This window comes from Coturnix japonica, chromosome 2, assembly GCF_001577835.2.
Source record: "Coturnix japonica isolate 7356 chromosome 2, Coturnix japonica 2.1, whole genome shotgun sequence".
In the NCBI taxonomy this organism is placed as follows: Eukaryota; Metazoa; Chordata; class Aves; order Galliformes; family Phasianidae; genus Coturnix; species Coturnix japonica.
In genome coordinates, this window is record NC_029517.1 from 13,030,616 (window position 1) to 13,049,364 (window position 18,749).

The following is an 18,749-nucleotide window of genomic DNA, read 5'->3' on the forward strand; positions in this document are numbered from 1 at the left end:
TTTCTCATGAACTGCTGCTCAGAGATACATGGGACTTGCAGAGCTAAATGCTGCTCATTTCCAGGTCACAGGCACCACACATGACACTACCACAATGTCAATGCAAAGATCCAGAGATGGATAAGATAACTCACTAGAAAAACAGAAAATTTGGTTGTAAGCAGAAAACTTGATCAAGCTGATGCTGTGAACATTTAACCTCCCCTCAAACGTTTATTAACATAACAAGTCAATAGGGGTTGACATTTCCTTTCTTATTCGTAGCACAGGCTTTAGTTTAACCTGAAGCAAAAAGAGCTGACATCATAGGATCAGTGCACACATGAATGCTGGCGCCCCGCCAGCGAGCGGTGCCGGATACACGTGGTTCATCTGTTCAAACCGGTGTGACTGCTTCAGTTAAACCTCTGGAGATACACACCTTATATTTAAAACACCTGTTCTGAAGGTCTTGTAGAAGTTCGGTTAGAATGACTGGAAACGGAAGGAAACTAATCTGATAAAGAGATGTTACGTGTGTTCCTATTCTTGTGTTTGCAAACTGAATAAATGTGTAAAATACCCATTCTGTCAAGTCCAACTACAAGTAGGAACCTTCAGCACTAATCCAGCAATGAAAATCCACTTACTAAAACTGCCATGGTGTTTTCTAAAGACAACTGCCACTCTCAGTGACAGTGTCAGCTCTGCACAGACTACTCCAGCACTGCTCCCTTTGAGATGAAGATCACGTATTCAATACCCTGCTCTTAGGATTTCTAATGTACAACCGAGACTGATGATGTGATTTTCAGCTTGCACCTTTCTTTCTATGAAAGCCATAAAAAAGTAAATAGAGTTTTACCATGGCAAATCAAAGCTCCATGAAACATAATTTAGCCTTCATTTTTTCTCACACAGCCTTTAACAAAAGTTCAAACAATCTATTTTAAAAAACCTTACTATCAGATAAAAAAATCCTCCTGGCTGCTACAAAAGAGGCTTCAGAATTTGTAATTTTTACATAAGAAATTTACAGTAATTTTAGTAAGCCTGTAAGACAATCTGCCTGGCTGAGTAACCAATGACCAAGGCAGAGAATACCATACACAATTACAATAGTTTGGTTCAAATGCTTCATTTGAGTCAACAATTCTTAATTAAAATGGCACATTTGAAATAGGAAGTCCAAAAAGATACAATTACATATCTAGATATATGAGACTCCCCAGAGGCAACCTTAGGTAACATATTGGGTGTAACTACCTGCAGCTGCAGCCCCAAGAAATGTTCAGTCCATATCTGAGCCCAGTCTCAATCCACACCCAGGCTTCCTACACCTGTGTTTGGCTGGGTCAAGAAATAGTCTCCATGCAGCCCATTTTTATGTAACTGCAACTCACGGTGTATAAAACACTGGAGGAGAACAAAGATTTTGCTGAACTAAGAAAATTATCTACCTAATAGTTTAACTTTGAGTTCCACATTTCAGAGCACACCTTGGCATGGGCAGCTACATAAAAGCTGGACCACATTTAGTGGCCATATGAGTGCTTCAGTTCATTTAGATGTGAGGTCACACAATTATTAAGTCACAGGTTTCAGCAAAGTGGATGCTAAAGAATGGTGGCTGGAATTGAGGTACACACAGGGCTGTACCTCAAATACTTAACTAAGAAAATAAAGTGTAACACAATATCTACATGTTATTGCTTTTAATAATTCCAGTAACAAAGTAACCAAAAACCTCTATCTAAAGTCTTCTTAGAAACATTACAGAGAATCATACTGAAAATGAACATACCTTCATCTTCCCAGCAGCTGTTTGTGCTCCCTTCCCTTTCACTGTTTTCTGGTAACACTGTGTGGTCTGTTGGCAGGTCATCTTCTGGCACACTTGCATCACAGTCTGCTGCATCAGTTATACTTTCTTCTTCTACGATATGCAATTTATCTTCGTCATCTGAATCTGAGTTTGCTTCTATCACGTTATTGTAATTGGTGACTGTGGGCAGACAAAAAGCAAACACTGATCAATATACTCTTAATTTTCTGCAGAAAACTCCAAAGCTTTCGGTACTGTAGCCAGATGCTATGTTTAGGGCATCTCTATGGAGTCATATCATTAATTCTTTTTTCCTTCTGTGGACGGCAGCATCTTGAGAGCAACCTGGACACAATGGCGGCACATAAGAAGGCACCTGCAGGCGGCCCAGAACCAGGAGACCACTGCACACATGGCCCAGCATGAGGTTGCACCATGTCGTTCCAATTTGGATGACAGAAGTGCTGTACATTTCCTTTAAGAACATTATAGTCCACACTATGAAATACTTGGTAGGAGCACTAAATGGGTACAACAAGGAGGCAGCACTCAGAAGTGCTAAAGTGCTCCTGCTAAAGTGCTCTTGCAGATACACCCAGAGCACACTGGAGGCTCAGCAGTACAGACATGAACGTGAAAATCTCTGTGGTGACTTAGGAAACATTTCCATCTCTTTGCCATAAAAAGGGAATAGGACTCTGCAACCCCTGCCTACAGGCACTGTCAGCACACCATACAGACTCAGTGTCTGATGTGAACCCAGTTCATCAATGTAGATAAATAGGAGACTCAACTCCAGCTCTTCTGAAGTTATTCTTCTTTCTTTTTTTCTTCTTTCATAGATACTCTAGTCATTTAAAAATGCATTTAAGCAGGGAAAGTGAGTAACATTATGAATGGGAAAGCTGCTATCTCATTTCCTTCTCATTTGGGAGAAAAATGTCCCATCTCAAATATGCATAAGCATGACTAAAGAGCCTTTTGAATCTAAAATAATCATGTTTCCATATTTTATACATGTAGCGTTATTTGAAAAATGTTGTATGTGCCGTAATTCATGGTACCAAGCTATTCTAAAGCAACAAATGCAGATAAAATTGCCTAAATACTAGTATTTGACCCATTTCTATCAATAAATTGATTCTCACTTAATATTCTGCATCAGATTCTGCAAAGTAAAATAGGTGCTGAGGTAACACAGTGTGAAAGGTAAGACATGCATAGATAACCTCACCGCAGCAGAAGAGATTTATGAATTTCTCTGCCTGAAAATTGTTAAATGTAAGTTTTAAAAAGGTCAAGAACAGACCAAAAACACAAGGAGGACACAGGAAAATCTTTTTGCCCTATTGGCAGTGACACACGTAGAGGACTGTGCATATAAAACCCTGACATACAGACTTTTGCCACAGGCCAAGAAGATAAATAACAGTTGAGATCAAAATTCACACACACGGTATTTCAGTTACGCAGATAACTAATTCTTGAATTATTATTTTTAGATTTCCCTGTTTGGTTTGGGAAATGAAGTAGAACTCCTTATATCAGGTTTAAAGTGCTTTGCAGGGAAGATGAAACACTAATCACACTGAGGGCACACTGTGACTCTGCAGCCCAGCACTGGTAGGATCCGGACTCCTCGTCTCAAATCGCAACAACCCTACATGTTCTTTTTAGTCCCGCCAGCCAGTGGTGTTCCCAAGGCCTCCTTTACAGGAAGCATGCCAGAATTAGAGTCCTCATTATACACTTGGTGCTTTCCTCCGAGGCATTCAGCATAAATGCTTTAAAGCCTTTAATTAATTTTGCCGTAGCTGGGTGATGGTGTTTCCGTTTTACAGACAGGAAACTGACTACTTAAAACTGAGAGGATTCTGTCAGCAATTTTGGCGTTAACATGTCAGTCTAAGCCCTTTGGGGTCTCACTTAGCAGAAGGTTTCACGTTCCTATAGCGATTCATTGTCCAAAGCACAGAGGTGCTCAGCCCAGATGCAGTGTGCTCAGAGCCCAGGTAGCTGGGGTGGCACCTGGGAACAAATCACCTCCAGAATACGGGACATTCCCAAACCACTGAACTGCTCCATGAAAGAGAGAGAATGAAACCCAGCTTCCCAGTGGTGCCTTCAGAGCCTCAGAGAGCCTGCTTCTGACTGCTGCAGCCCTCTACTTCAATTACCGTGCTTTGCAGCAATTAAGGCAAGGGCTCTGGAGACAAGGGCTTCCTTTAATAAACATCCCCGATTCATTCTCCGGGCACCATTCCTCTTGTGAAAAATTTATGTGATCGCATAATTAAAGATCTTATCATTATGCATACATACTAGGGACAAATTAAAACCCTTTGAACAATCTCCATTCTGACATTTTCCAACTTTTTGCAAATGCTTGACTTTCAAAGTCAAGTGTTTGATTTCAAAGAATACGTTAATAGAAATGATGGCTTAAAAACAATTAAACTCTGTAATTTTCTGTATTTTTAGCTAATTGAAATTAAAATCCCATTACGTTGTAGCACAGCGACGCATGCGTGGTACTCCTTCCCTGGAGGACAGAGCGGCTTTACAGAGAGATCCTGACAAACTGGAAGGCTGGGCAGTCACCAGCCATGTGGTACTAAACAAGAGCAATAGTTGGATTGTGCACCTGGGTAGGGGCAACGCTGGACATACACACTGACTGGATATGGGACACTGGAGAGCAGTCCGATGGAAAGGAATCTGGGGGCTCTTGTGATGGCAAGGTGAATGTGAGCCAGTAGTGTGCCCTGGCAGCCAAATGGCCAACCCGCACTGCCAGCGGGAGAGGGAAGGGTTGTCCTGTTCTGTGGCTTCATCTCAAGCAATGGGTGCAGATTGGGCAACACGGTATCAAAAGGACATAAAATTATTAGGGAGCATCCAAAGGAAGGCTGCAAAGATGGGGAAAGATCTGGAGTGTAAGATGTGAGGAATGGCTGAGGGCACTTAAATAAATACCAATTATTATATCATTACTACTTCTGTAATAAAGATGAAGCAATCATTAAAAACGCATGAAAAATACATCTTACATATTTTTTTCTTGTTGATCGATTTCTTGCTACGCTATCCTGATTCTTACACCAAAAATAAGTGTCTGTGGTTGAAGCTTGCATTGTTTCTTTTTAATTTTTATTGCAAACAACTGCAAAATGGATTGCAGAAAACGGGCTTTGCTTTCTGTAATTTTAGAGTCCGGAATGCTGGAAACACACCTGATGATGCATCATTCTAATTGAAAAAGAAATGTGTTCAAATGGAATGCTGGCTAAGGTGCTTAAACAAAGAAATGTATTATTTGACTTGTTGCATGTAGCTGTGAAGTCACAACACACATTTGTAGTCAAATTCAAACATGGTACATGAATGGAAAATAATTTTTAGTCCTCTGATTTAAAACCCATGTTCCTAGGAAAATTAAGGAGAAGACCAGCATTGCAGTCATTAAAGATTATAGGACTTGCAGTGATGAAAGCCTATAGGACTCTTTCCATAGCAAGTGCTATACTGGGAGATTCCCCAAAACAGCAGGTATACCTGGTAGTAGGAACCTGGCCACCACTCACCAGATCAGAATTACTAGACAATATGAGGATTAACAGTTAGTTTACTTTACCATTCCCAACGAGAATGACCCAGTTAAGTCAATAACACTCAAATTCTGATAGGAATTTATATATCCCAGCAGGAAAAAAACAGATGTGGTAGAATACATACAGGAATAATTTGAAATCAGGTGGCAATGGCAGAGAACTGCACTAATAAACAGAAATGAATTCATAATCTCTAATCTGTATTACACAGAAACCAGCAAAGAGAAGGGCCTTGCCATTACAGTTCTTTCTTTGTAGTCACCAGTGTCACTATATAGTGTCAGGGCCAGCATTCTTACTATCTGCCTTTTGCATACCTCTTCATGCTTAATCTGAAATCCTACCTGTTTCCATAGCAAAACAAAACAAAACAAACCCTCCAGAACAATAAGTTTTTTGGTATTTGAGAAATAACACAATCAACCTACGTTTTAAAAGGAGTTGGACACATGTAATCAATACACTTAAGCTGCACGGACTCAGTATCTCAGCACTGAAAAAGCTGGAGATCCAGAACAACTTCTGAGTGATTCTGATCTTTTACAAATCCCTATTTCTAAAAAGCTCTTTCAAGTCTAATAATAAATTTTGGGAACTTACTCAAGAGCACTGTTAGAAAAGAAACCTTTGATTCTACAAATGGGAACAGTTCCTGTGCTGTTTGAAGGGCACTCTTGGTTCATGGATTACTGCTCTGATGGCACACAATAATCTCTCAGAGACCACTTATTGTCTACCAGTTCAACAGAAAACCTGCACCTATACATTCTTTTGCTTTAGCCTTAAAAATATTTTAAGCAAAATATACTGCAAAGGTAGAAACCTAATAACTTAGCATGCATTATTTTGGGGTACGCTATTAAGTTTATTACTGCTGCTAAATGAAATGCTGTACTTCCATCACTTTGCTGATAAGCTGCCCAGTGTCTTTAGCACAGTTAGATCTTTCTGCTGTGACATTTTTTCAGTCAGTTTAATACACAGATTCAGAATTAATAAGTACCTTCTATGCAATAATACATATAGAACCTTGTTAGCATCAGATGTAGAAACATGTGGAAAAGCTTAAGGAAAGGGAAAGTGTATGTTGATGCCTTTTGATTAATTCTCCACCCATTTACAACAGACATTGTCTTTGGAATTCCTAAATGAGACATCGACTTCATGCCTATCAGCCTCACTTCCTATCAGTTTATCTGGATACTTTTAAAATTGAGAGAAATGTTTGCTTGCACAATATTCTGAGGCAAGCAGCTCCATAGCTGTGTGTGCTTCCTTGTACAGCCCTTCCTTCTGCAAGTTCTTGTCTACTTGTTCCTCATAGAGAAAGCTGTTCATCATTTCTGTGCACCTCTCTGGACCTTCTCCTGTTATGCTGCATCCTTGTTCACAACGGGACAGATGACTGCATGCAGTATTCAGGCTGCAGATGCAAATAGGAACAGCAGGAGAACAATATGCTGTCTTCTTCTTTATCCCTTGTCCAATGATGTAAGTCAAATGCTAGGACAGTGAACCCCACAGCATGCATCAGAAGTACAGGATCCTTTTGGTGGAATTATTCACTGCTTCCCAGTCCTGCCCCAGCCTCCCTTGGGCAGCAGGGAGACTTCCTGAACCATTGGGACAAGTGCTGGAGTAGCAGAGAACAGTAAGAGCTGCACAAAACATCACCTGCACAGCTCACACAGCAGTAAAAAGACTTTAAAATGAGATCTCGTTATGTGGAAAGTGTGAGGAAAACGTATTACACTTTTAATTAAATCACTTAAGGAACAATAAAAACAAACAAACAAAAAAACAACAACAAAACAACAACAACAAAAAAAACCCCACAAAAAAAAAACCCCAGATTAGATTCTTAAGTAATCAACTTTAAATTTAATTTGAAAACCTATTTGCAATTTTCAGAAAAGTCATTCTGCTTTTAAAAGCAGTATGTGAGCTATAGCTGTGGAGAACAGAACGGTATGTTATGTTATATATAAAGGGTGACTCACTGCTTATTTATATACATACACACATGTGAGCTGCCCGCACAGGAAAAAGGGAACTGGCTTCAGTTCCTTCCTCTGCCTGCAGGGATCAAACTTACATCTCCCACATGTGTTTACATAAATACATGAATATTTATACAAACGTAGGACTAAATATTTACACCTTCTAAGCACAATCCTGATAATTTTGTTTAACTAATACAAATCTGCTTCAAGACTCTTTTACGCTGCATAAGTGAATGCCAATTCCCACTCAAATGCAGCCTGACACACAATTTGAGTGCATGTTCTGACAGAATAAAAACCATAAAATCCAGTGCCTGCGGTACATAAATCACGCCAAGACACATGTACTGAGTGATTTGGCCTTTGGTCAGTTCAAGGGAAGATTAACACAGACACTTTGCAAAGGGACCACATACTGCCAAGTGCTCTACTGAGCACTACTACGGGCTCTAGAAAGGAGGCTGGGTGGCTAGGTTGTGCCTACCCAACACATGGTAGTCAATGGTGCGAATACAAATTTTCTGCTTGCCAATTTTAAATCGTGGATTTTAAATCAGACAACATTTGAAGTTACAAATCCAAAGCTCCGCATTCTGTTTCTTTATTGACCTGGTATAACCTGGAGCAAAGCCTGATGCCGTGAGTACGGACAGTTCTGCAGCATCATGCGAATGGTCGCAGCTCTGGCACCCGGCTCTGCAGTGACATGAACTGTACTTGGAGCAAATCTGGCAATATATTCCAGCCCCGGCGATTACATTTTTGCTGCTTGTCTTTGTGAATCATTGGTCAGATGTAGAGTTTCCTCAGTCCATAGGCACAATTACATCAGGGCAGTTCGGTATCACACTGCTCAGAAGCCCAGCAGCAGCTGAAGTTTGTCACAGCAAGGTGGATGAATGCCAGGAGCAGTGACCAGGCAGTGCCAACGCCCTGCTTTGCCCATAGCTAACATGAGCCCTGGGCACAAATATTCCCTATATCCCCAGCTATTCAGTTACATACTTCAGGCATTAGATTCTACTCTTTTGTCATTTCTGGGATGCTGAGCTCAACGCTGAATCAGGAAAAGGATCTGAGAAGGGGTCCCACTGACTGCAAAGGCTTTGTAGGAATCTCTGCTGGTTCTGCCGGCCATGTGAGCAGACAGGGAGGGGGAATGCAGACACAAATAGATGGTGAATTTGTTTCCATGTGGTCTCTCAACAAAACTAGCTCTCCTCTGGTCTTGAGCAGACTATCAGTGGCTGCAATGCACCTAAGAGTGCTCCCAAACCAAAGCACAGTGAGGACAATAAGTGATGTGAACTAAGACCCTGAAGGGTGTGCACCTGCAGCCAGACATCTCTAGAAGGGACACATAGTTCTGTCTGCAGAGGCTCCAGGATAAAAATTTCAATTATTCATCCTTTATAAGATCAATAAATGAAACCAGTACCAAAATCTATACCACCTGTAGAGGGGAGGGACCTCTTAGGACATCCGTGTTTCTCCTCTCTACTACAAGCAGCCAGGCCTTCACAGTTTAATTATTGAAGGGATCAAGCATGTTCTCAACAGACCCAACAGGACATGACAGCACTGAAAGATGTGTGTGGCCCTTCCACATACCACCACAGCCAAGCGTCTGTGGTGCCAAGTGCCAGCCACGACCAGCAATAACATTATAGATGAAGATGAAGGTGGATGAGGACATGTAACAAGTTCTATGAATTGAAGCCTGTCCTCAAAAATTGTCTAGATCTGTGGTGCCAATGCACAGCCTTACAGGAAAGCTGTAACACAGCTGGCAACGAACCTCTGGGAACCAGAAGGAGGACGGCGCAGACGACACGGGTGCTACAAATTCATGTAAATTCTGCATGCAAATAGGAAAATTCTCAGTAGCAGCATAATATGAATAATGGTATTATTACAAGGTGCTTATGGGTTTGGAAATAGTAGAAAAGGTCACAAAAGAAAAAATTAACATTCAGAAACAAGAAAAAGGTACACGAGAAAATTAACAGTATCCTTTGCCTGTTACCTCCATTGTATAACCCAAGGCTGGAGAGGTTTCCACAAATGGGAATTGAAATCCGTATTATTCCATGTCAACTCCTGCTGTCAGGAAGTTTCACAGAAGCTTAAGGAAAGTTTAATGCTTTAAATCATAGAATCACTCCATCAAAAGAATAAAATATCAATCATTCCATGATGCTATGAGTCTAATACTTTAAGCAGTCACAAAAACTTAGAGAATAGCAATAATCAGATTATTCCTCCTCCTCCCTCCCAGCATTTTATTTTTTCAATCTACGGGAGATAAAACACAGCACCCAATAATTTCAGTGCAGCTTCAGACATTCAGCAGGACTGCCTTGGTTCCTTTCTTTCACTCTCACCTCCTCCGTTCACCCCAGGTAAGTTCACCTTTGCATTTCCAGTGCTGGTTTCATAGCCCACTGCTTTACTCGGAAGACTGGAAAGAAGAATCCCCCCATCTGCCTGCTGTCTCTCCCAACTGGGTACAGCATATGGCCTCAATGCTATACAGCCCCAGAGGCAACCGAGCATGGCGATCACTGAAGCTCAGCACATACAGATGTACAGATGTATCTGGGAAGCCTCTCTCTTTTAGTGCCTCCAATGACTGAAATAGCGTAACGGTGAACTATAAGGAGAAAAGGCTGAGAGAAAGAAATATTTCAGAGTTATTCTGCTTTTATTCTGCTTTTTACTCTTTACTAAGTTGAAGATGCACAAAAAAAACCTATCTCATCATTAACAGGTACTCAGCACTCATCTGGGAGAATGTGGTCAATGATAAGAATTGATATGACAGCAGCAAAGCAGAGAGACTCATTGTTAGAGATGCATAGGTGTAAACAAGGCACATTCTATAGTAGCATGCATACACATTAACAACAAGTTCCTTCCTATTGATCGTGGCACTAAAGAAGTGTCGTATCTTATTTCTGTCCATAGCTGTAGCAAAAAATGGAATAAAACTGCGATACATCTGCTTTAGATTTATCCTCATTAAGACCAAGTCTGAATCACAGTTTGATAATTACCTTCATCCACACCCAAAAGCTGCATTTCTTTTAATATGGAGCAGCTGGCCCATTCATGAAAACTCAGGTTAGTATAAATTATCAGTTGTAAACTCATTCCCTGATGCCAACTCAACCGCTGTATGAAATAACTCCACTCCTGTGGAACATCTGTACAAGTATCACTTACAGAACATCCATCCATGCGTGAGTTGGTCTGAATCAATTGGCATTAATTTGGGTATCATTGGTCATCTTCACAAGACACATCTGAAGAAAAGTATTATTTTGAAAGTACTGGTGGTTGTATATAACACCATAGGCCTATATGCAGTAGATGCTTGTTTTACAGATACTAAAAATACCGTAACAGAGGTTTATAAAGCTTTGAGATCCTCTTGATGTGACAAGAAAAAATGAAACTGCCAGTGACACGTTTTATATACAAGAATAGTCCATTACAACAATTCTCTGAAGCACCCACAGTTTTATGACTTTCATAACGTGCTGTTAGTAAAGTCTTCAACATTGGCACAACCAAATACATGGTGGAGATATCACCATAATGATTCACACATCTTAGGAAGCTCTGACATTCTTCTTTACCCCCTCACAAATTTCTAAGTCAGCAACAAATGATGCAACTTTGAACTGATGATACATGAATATAATCTGAATTTAATATTATATTAAAAAAATACAGAAATAATTATTTCATTTCCTTTTACAATGGACTTCCTTAATCTCGAGCTCAAATTAATTTGCCACACACAGAATGCTCAGCTATTTATACTGACCCAACAATCAGTTGAAATACGCCAATGTTCAGGTATTTCCCCTGGCTCGAACGTGTTCCTTATGGCAAAAGGGAAGGAAATTTCCCTTTTTTCTTTCAAATTTTCTTCTAAGTTGACAAGCCACATTTTGGCTTTGCTCTGATTTCACACGATAACAGATAAGAATTTTTCGTGGTGTACTGGATTTCAGTTTCCATAATATAGGTCCTGACTTCTGGATTCAGAAAGACTAAACTGTCGATTCTGTATGTTACACAACACGTTTCTAATTTACTTTTTCTGAAATCAAAGAACACAAAGAGATGTAGGATAACAAAAACATTGAAGAACACAGTTTTTTAGTACAGATAATTTGGGTGATCTGGTCTGCTTCATATAGTGTTGCATCCTGAATAATCTGAGCTTAACATGCATACTAATAAATGACATACAAATAACATTTTGTATTTATACTCATAGCTAATCCACCAAAACATCAATAGTATAAAATTACTGTCTAGGAGTGCTATGACAAATTCCAAGTTTCTCTAATGTTTAATTGTATCCTCATTTTACAGTACTCATTTTTACCTTACAAATTTTTCACGTTACTGATTCTCATTTTTTTTCGGAAATATTAAATCACATACAATTTACATCATTTATTTGTGTGAAGAGGAAAATAAAACACTACAACTTTGGCTTGTTCATTTTGCAAGATAATGAGCAGATATAATTCCCAGAAACCTACTGCAATGTAAGAAAATGAATAAAGAGACAGTCAAAAAATATGTGAAGGATTTACAGTATTTTACTAGATTTCAAGGACAGACATTCCCTGGTGTTCTATTTAAACAGATGGATACATGACACGATGAAAGGTCTCATTTATCCTGTTTGAATGGAACAGCACAAAGCTTAAGGAAAGGCTTAATACTCCAAAGACGTGTGTCATAAGGAAAATATACCTTCCTAAAACGACAATGGGAAATTATGTTAGGGAATTTTCACACATTTAAATAAAACTATGTATATTTAAACACATCAGAATGAAACCTAATGGATATTTCTGACGTTACAGTAAGGAAAGAAAAATGTCTTGCTATACTAAGCTCTGAACTTCAAAGGGCTGTGACTGCAGCCCACAGCACACTTTAGTGAGATCTTCATATTCTTTGAAGATCAAATAACTTCTAATCCTGATTCCAAAGGCAGCATTTTTAACTTTCAAAAGCTGTAATCCGGATTTGCTGTTACATTCCTGTACACAGATTGTTCACATATACCTACTGAGTCTACCAGCAAAGGCAATTATATATAGACCTTCGGATGTTCAGATGAACTTGAAAAACTAGCTCTCCAGCTCCCATCCAGAAGTATAACCCTCATCAGGTTAAAATGAGTTAAAGTAGCTCATGAACATAGATAACACCACATTTCAACACAAGTCAGGCTCGCAAAGATTTGAAGAGAGAATGGGGCGAACTCTCAAAGTTGCACACCATGCTGACTCAGCAAGAGTGCATCTGCTCCCCATCAGCCTTGATGAAATACTGTAAGGATGAGTAGGAGAATATACCAGATCCTCTGGTTGGAATTCAGATGCACAAATGTACCCTGACACAACAAAATACTGAATTTATGCTGTAGGCTAAATTAATAAAAAACATATCATTCAATTCTCAATAGATTAATTATTTAGATGAACTGGCAAACCGGCTCTTCAGTTAGTCATCTGAATGAATGGCAGCTAAGATCCTAATGCTAAAACCTGTATGAAATGCTCTTAATGAAGCCTTATAGTATGCAACTACACGACACACTGAATTTCCAAGAAAGTAGGTACTTGTACTTATATTTGATCAGGATCAACACATAGCACAGAAACACTTGTGAAAAGTTTCTAACAAATCAATAAGTTACAAAAGAGACCAGCAAATGAAGATGATTTAAAATACCAGTGCATGAGGGACAACAACAAGATTTTAACTATAATACTGGAATTTATCATACAGCAGGCTTGTCCCATGACTTTCTAATTGTGATGAATAATTGTATTCAGTTTAGGCCAACACTTCCAAATTCTCACTGTCTGCAAGGGAAGAAACTAGATATTTGGAGACTTTAATTTAAAAGAGCTTATCTGCTTCATTTGACGCTGAAATTCATATGTAATGTGAATTAACAGTAATAAAGAAGAATCTAACAAGGGATCACCTAAGGGTAGCTTAAATAAAGAGACTGGTTTCCCAAAAAAGCGAAGAAAAATCCAAACCTGTATTTATTCACATAAATGATTAGACATGTGTTATAGGCATTCTTGAAAGTAATCCTGTCAGCCTTTTGTAAGTGAATGGGAAAGACAGGAAGGGAGTTAGCAGATGAACCTGACTTCACATGAATACCAAAACCAGAAAGAGGCACTTGTTAGACACCAAAAGACAGAGAGTTTCTCTTTGGGAATGCTACTGCAGAAACAGCTGAGGATGAATAAGCCCCAAAAGAAGTGCTGCCAGACAAATGACAGTGTCTTTTTCTTTCAGAGGCAAACGATCATCGATCATCCATCTTTCCATACATGATGCTAATTTATTGAAGTGCTTGCTGAGGATGTATGAGACAACACCACCAAGTAATCTACTTTAAAAAGAAGCTGAGCCTTCCTTCCCCTTCTTTAGAAGGATGAAAATATGTTATACGATGTTCTCTTGGGTTGATTCCCTCATCTTACCTCTTCTTGGCTCTTACACCGTAAAAACAGAACATGCAAACAAACTGTGCAGAGTTGGATTGAGTTATGAAGAGACAGAGCTTCTAAAAACGGAGAAAACCTTTCAAACATCTCATTAATTGTCTTTATTGTTTCATATGCAGTCTTTTAAAATCTTCCCAGGAGCTAATTGATTAAAATTGCAAGTCAGAGAGATACCGAAGATAGCAAAGGCATGGTGTTACCTGCAGCTACTCTAGAATACAAAAAAACTTTGATTTTATATACACCATTTTTATGGAATAATTTAATTTTTAAGAATCTTTTCTGCTCTATCAGATCAGTCCAACTGCAATTCATTCACATGCCACAAAAGGAAATAACAGTGATAACAAAGCACTGTAACCTAATTATTCAATTCATGAATGTTAATAACAGACAGCTGTCTGTTGGTATCTCAGATATTAAACATCTCTCGGCCTTAGAGCCCTTATTTTCTAAGGGAAAAAGTGCACTGAAACATGGTATTTAAAGGTATGAAGCATTAGACTGGGATCAGACTGACACCTGGAACTTCTGAAACAGGAGAAATACTTTTTCCAACCACTAATATTCTTCTTTTTCCAAGAAGATACAAAAACCCATTCGGAAGATTTACCTATTATTCTGTTTTTCCTAAAAATACTTGATACATCCTCATGTTTACAAGTGTAACTAGGATGACCATGAGCTAAACTGATCAGGACTGGGAAGGGATTAAGTCATCCCCTGACTTCCTCTCAAGGGGATTCCCAATTTTTGAAAGCCACAATTTTACTACTGCAAAGGAGGTGCTGGGAATTGTACTGAGGGCAGTCACTCAACAAAAGGCTTTGGAGAAGACACTGAATAGAAAATCAATAAACTCATGAAAGACAAACAGCCAAAATAATGGTTGAAGGATGGGAAAATCCACAATTATGCAAAGTAGCCAGACAGAAGTAACACTTCTGTAAAAGGTAGAAGGGAAAAAGATCACTTTCCACCATGATGGGGATGGCACAGAAAGAGACCATGTCTCCAAGCCACCCTAACCTCCCTTCACAGCTGAAGGCTGGGCACTCATTGCAGACAGCACAGATCATTGCCTCGTATGTGTCTCACGAACCAGCTGACAATACTTTGATAAATACCAGAAATAACCAAATATATCCACACTGCTCCTCAGATCTGAGGCCAGATGAACAACTTTACTCAGCTCCCAGGCTGCTGAGAAGGAGAAATTCCAAGATCGACGTTGGTGGTGAAAGACACTGAGTAGAAGTTGGAGACATCTGTTGTGGGCTGGGAAAGCTCTTGGGTTTTTAAAGTCTAACGTGAGACATGTGAGGTGAAATAAATACTCCCTCTTAAAAATACGAGTTAGTACACTCACCCCTGTATTCAGAACATCAATCTTATTACTCAATGACATATTAGTTCTTTTTGGAGGACAAGGAACGCCATGAGATAAAGGGCAAAAAATTAAGAACAGACCCCCAAGGCTTCATATTACAGTGTAAGCACAACGTGACACTCTTCAGCGCAAAAGTGAAAATTAACTTTGTTGTAGCAGCTAAATTCAGACCAATTAGTAACCACTGCACTCTAATAGGAAGCAACTGGTTTGGGCACGGCAGGTAATCACTGTACTCCGGAAAGCAACAGCTGTAAAAGGTACTGTAACAATACATCATCTGGCTCGCTTATGAGGTCTGCTGATTAACAAACTCAAGGCCACACAAGTATTCAGCAAGGAAAGAAAAAAAAAAAAGTAAGAGGGAGTGGGGTGGATAATTAAACTTTTCCAACCTCAGCATTACTGCGCCGTGCAGAGAAACACATGTGAGTGTTCCCTGCGCTGGCTCCACTCCAGGCTTCTCCTCTGCCTTATTGCTGCCTCGTGCCACCACTCCCATCAGCTTAAACCCATTAGCAGCTGCAAAAGAAACCAAACTTTCTCAACACAAATGTCATTTTATACTATCTGTGATTGGGAGTTTGAACGACAGGTGATGACTGAGATCTTAAGGCATTTTTATGGCAATAAACCATATACAAAGTAATACAAATGAAATATAAAGCACATTAGTGCTTAGGAATAAATTCCAAAGTTCCAGACTTAAATTAAGTCCTGTACATTTTGCAAAGCCACATACTCATTTCTTCATGCCACACTGCAGATTCCTTTTTCCCAGAGAATTAACTCCCAGCTGTTGGGCTGCCTGCAGTGGGCAAGGAGACCTGCTCTGGAATGCAACGATCCTTGCAGGTGCAGGGTTTCAAGGAAACTGAGTGCAGTGCTATCACCAACCAGACCAGAGAAAGGGCGTACCTTCATAACCCCAGCACAGCCAGAGAACGGCACCCCTACTCTGCAAACAGCACAAACTAGTTCTAAAGAGAGATAGTGAAGATCATTTTTAGAATGTATTTAGTTAAAAAACACCTGGATGCCGAGCAGTCTACTAAATCAGTGTGCAATATCTGCACTGTCTCATTTTAGACTCATGCGGTAAAACCTGTGAAATGATGTGCCTTCTCTTACAGGGACACACCTGAATGACAGCATTTCATTCATAGCCACTTGCTCTATTAAGGAGTTTTAATGGTTTACCAGAATTTACAAATTCCTTCCATAATTCTACTGGGATTTGACCACTAAGAATGATAGCTCAGAAATATTGGTAACTTCCTCAGTAATAAGCAAATGTGAAAATATAGAATGAGATGAATTTCTGCACCATTTTCAATAAACAGTTCTGATGTGTCTAGTAAGATCTGAGTATGTTCAGGTCACTGATAAAGAAATACTGCTGCGAAGAAAAATGAGTAGCAATTTTTTGGTTGAAGAAATCCAAAGTGCACATGAAAGCCCTTGCAAAGTACTGCCATAACCTCTCCAAAATCATTTTCAATTTCTTAGGTATATGCTGTCTCTAGGGTGTCTACAGACATACAAGGAACAACGTATTCTTCTAAGTCAAGAAACAAGGGTGAACAGGGGCTTTAATTACCGCTTACCTTCGGAATGAGTTCACTAGGTCAAATGAGACACCAGCAATAGCAGTATAAGCTGTACAGTTATTTGTGCTTATCAGCTGCATGGATAAATACTCAGTATTATCTGGTGATCAGCCTTACCTACAAGCTTATTGATTTCCATTCATGTTGCTAACAAAAGCCCACATAACTTAAGCACGATTTGCAACCAAATAAATCACAGTCCTATTTTCCTTGAATTTTACTTTTGAATAGCAGTGAGAAAGCACCTGATGTCCTTTCTGCAGACATTTAGGATGCTGATCTAAGATCAGAGCATCAGAGACCAGACTAAGAAGCACTGCGCTCATCAGAAAAACAGATGTCTGAATGCTTGGTCAAATTCCTTTAGAGCATCTACTTTTGTTAAGGAAGAACAACAGCTAATTTTTCCAAGTAAAAACACTGAGTTTTGTTTTCAGTCTTATTTTAACGATATACCACAGAGAGATCATTAGACGCAGGTAAGCAATTAATTAACCATATATAGTTAAAGAAATGAAGCCAGATTTTTTTTTTAATAATAAAAATGTCAGCCGCATATACCTGCTCTAAGCACTTGTCAAAATGCAGCCTCCCCTTAGAAAAATGAGGTACAACTGAGCAGCAGAAACGTTCTAGCAGTGGTTTAGCAAACAAGGAGCTGTCAACTTCCAATAAGCTATTATTCACACCTCTTTAATCACTGCCACAGAGTCGATTATAAATAGCCTCATACATTTTTAAATAAGGTCATTCTGAAATGAAACAACAAAGAAGGTAGTAAATATTCCAGTACATAAGCAATTTAAATTCTACGGTGTAACAGAACTGTGCATTCTCAAATACTCCGTTTAAAGAAAGCCAACAAAACCTTTTATTAACTGGTGCAAATAGTGTCAGATGTGTAATCTCTGTGAGATCAATAAACCAGCTCAATTATGTGATAGTTTGTAAACAGATTTGAAAGAAATGAAACTATTAAAACTTGCTCATAAAACCCCACTCCAACAGCATTATTTAAAAACATACAGTAATACAAATGAAGTTAATACAACGCATGCATTACAAGAGTCAACCTGCCGTACAAAGATTTTATATGAATATGAAACAGCTCCTCTGTGCTTTCCCAGAAGCAGAACACAAATAAAAGACTTAAGTAGAACCCTGACTCACGGCAAACCCTGTTTTCTACTTTTCTTGAGATTTTAAAGCATTTAGAATGAACACATAAAGAAAAAAACAGAATGGGATTACATAAATAGAAGTGAGTTCTTACTTCTCCTCTCCTATCTCAAGTTCAAGAGCACTTGATACGAATACAACAAAATAATGCTAATTTCCAATCTTCACAAATTAGCTTAGGGAAAAAAAAGGACAAAAATTAGAAGCATTTATAACTATGTGGCACTTCGTTAGAAATGTTGACATGAAATTGATGGTAACTGAAAATTAAGTTAGCAATATGAAAGAATTAGAAGTAAAAAGAAACTGTTTCCTTTTTACTGATACCCTACAGACTTGTTACAGGGATAAGGACCAGAAAGCACCTTCCCATGACAGTTTTTGCCTTTCTAATTTGACGCACAGTTTTTCAAAGTCACTAAGCAAAGTCCTACTCCTGCACAAACTCATCACTCCTCAGTGCTCTACTATGGGCAGTTCATTTTGGAACACATATTTCCTTGGTGGGGAAGCAGAACCCTTGATTCTTCATGGCCCTGACTCTTAAAAAACTAGTATTTTACACCAGCAGGCAGCACTGCCACTT

The 18,749-nt window shown here is 39.1% G+C and overlaps 1 protein-coding gene across 2 annotated transcripts in view; it reads right to left on the bottom strand.

Annotated features, from left to right (window-relative positions):
• LOC107308928 (zinc finger E-box-binding homeobox 1) overlaps positions 1-18,749 on the bottom strand; it is a 97,689-nt gene that overhangs the window by 18,143 nt on the left and 60,797 nt on the right. For both annotated transcript variants that reach the window (XM_015853164.2, XM_015853165.2), the window contains exon 2: positions 1,784-1,984. In XM_015853164.2, coding sequence (XP_015708650.1) covers positions 1,784-1,984 — 201 coding nt within the window. The remainder of the gene's footprint in view (positions 1-1,783; positions 1,985-18,749) is intronic.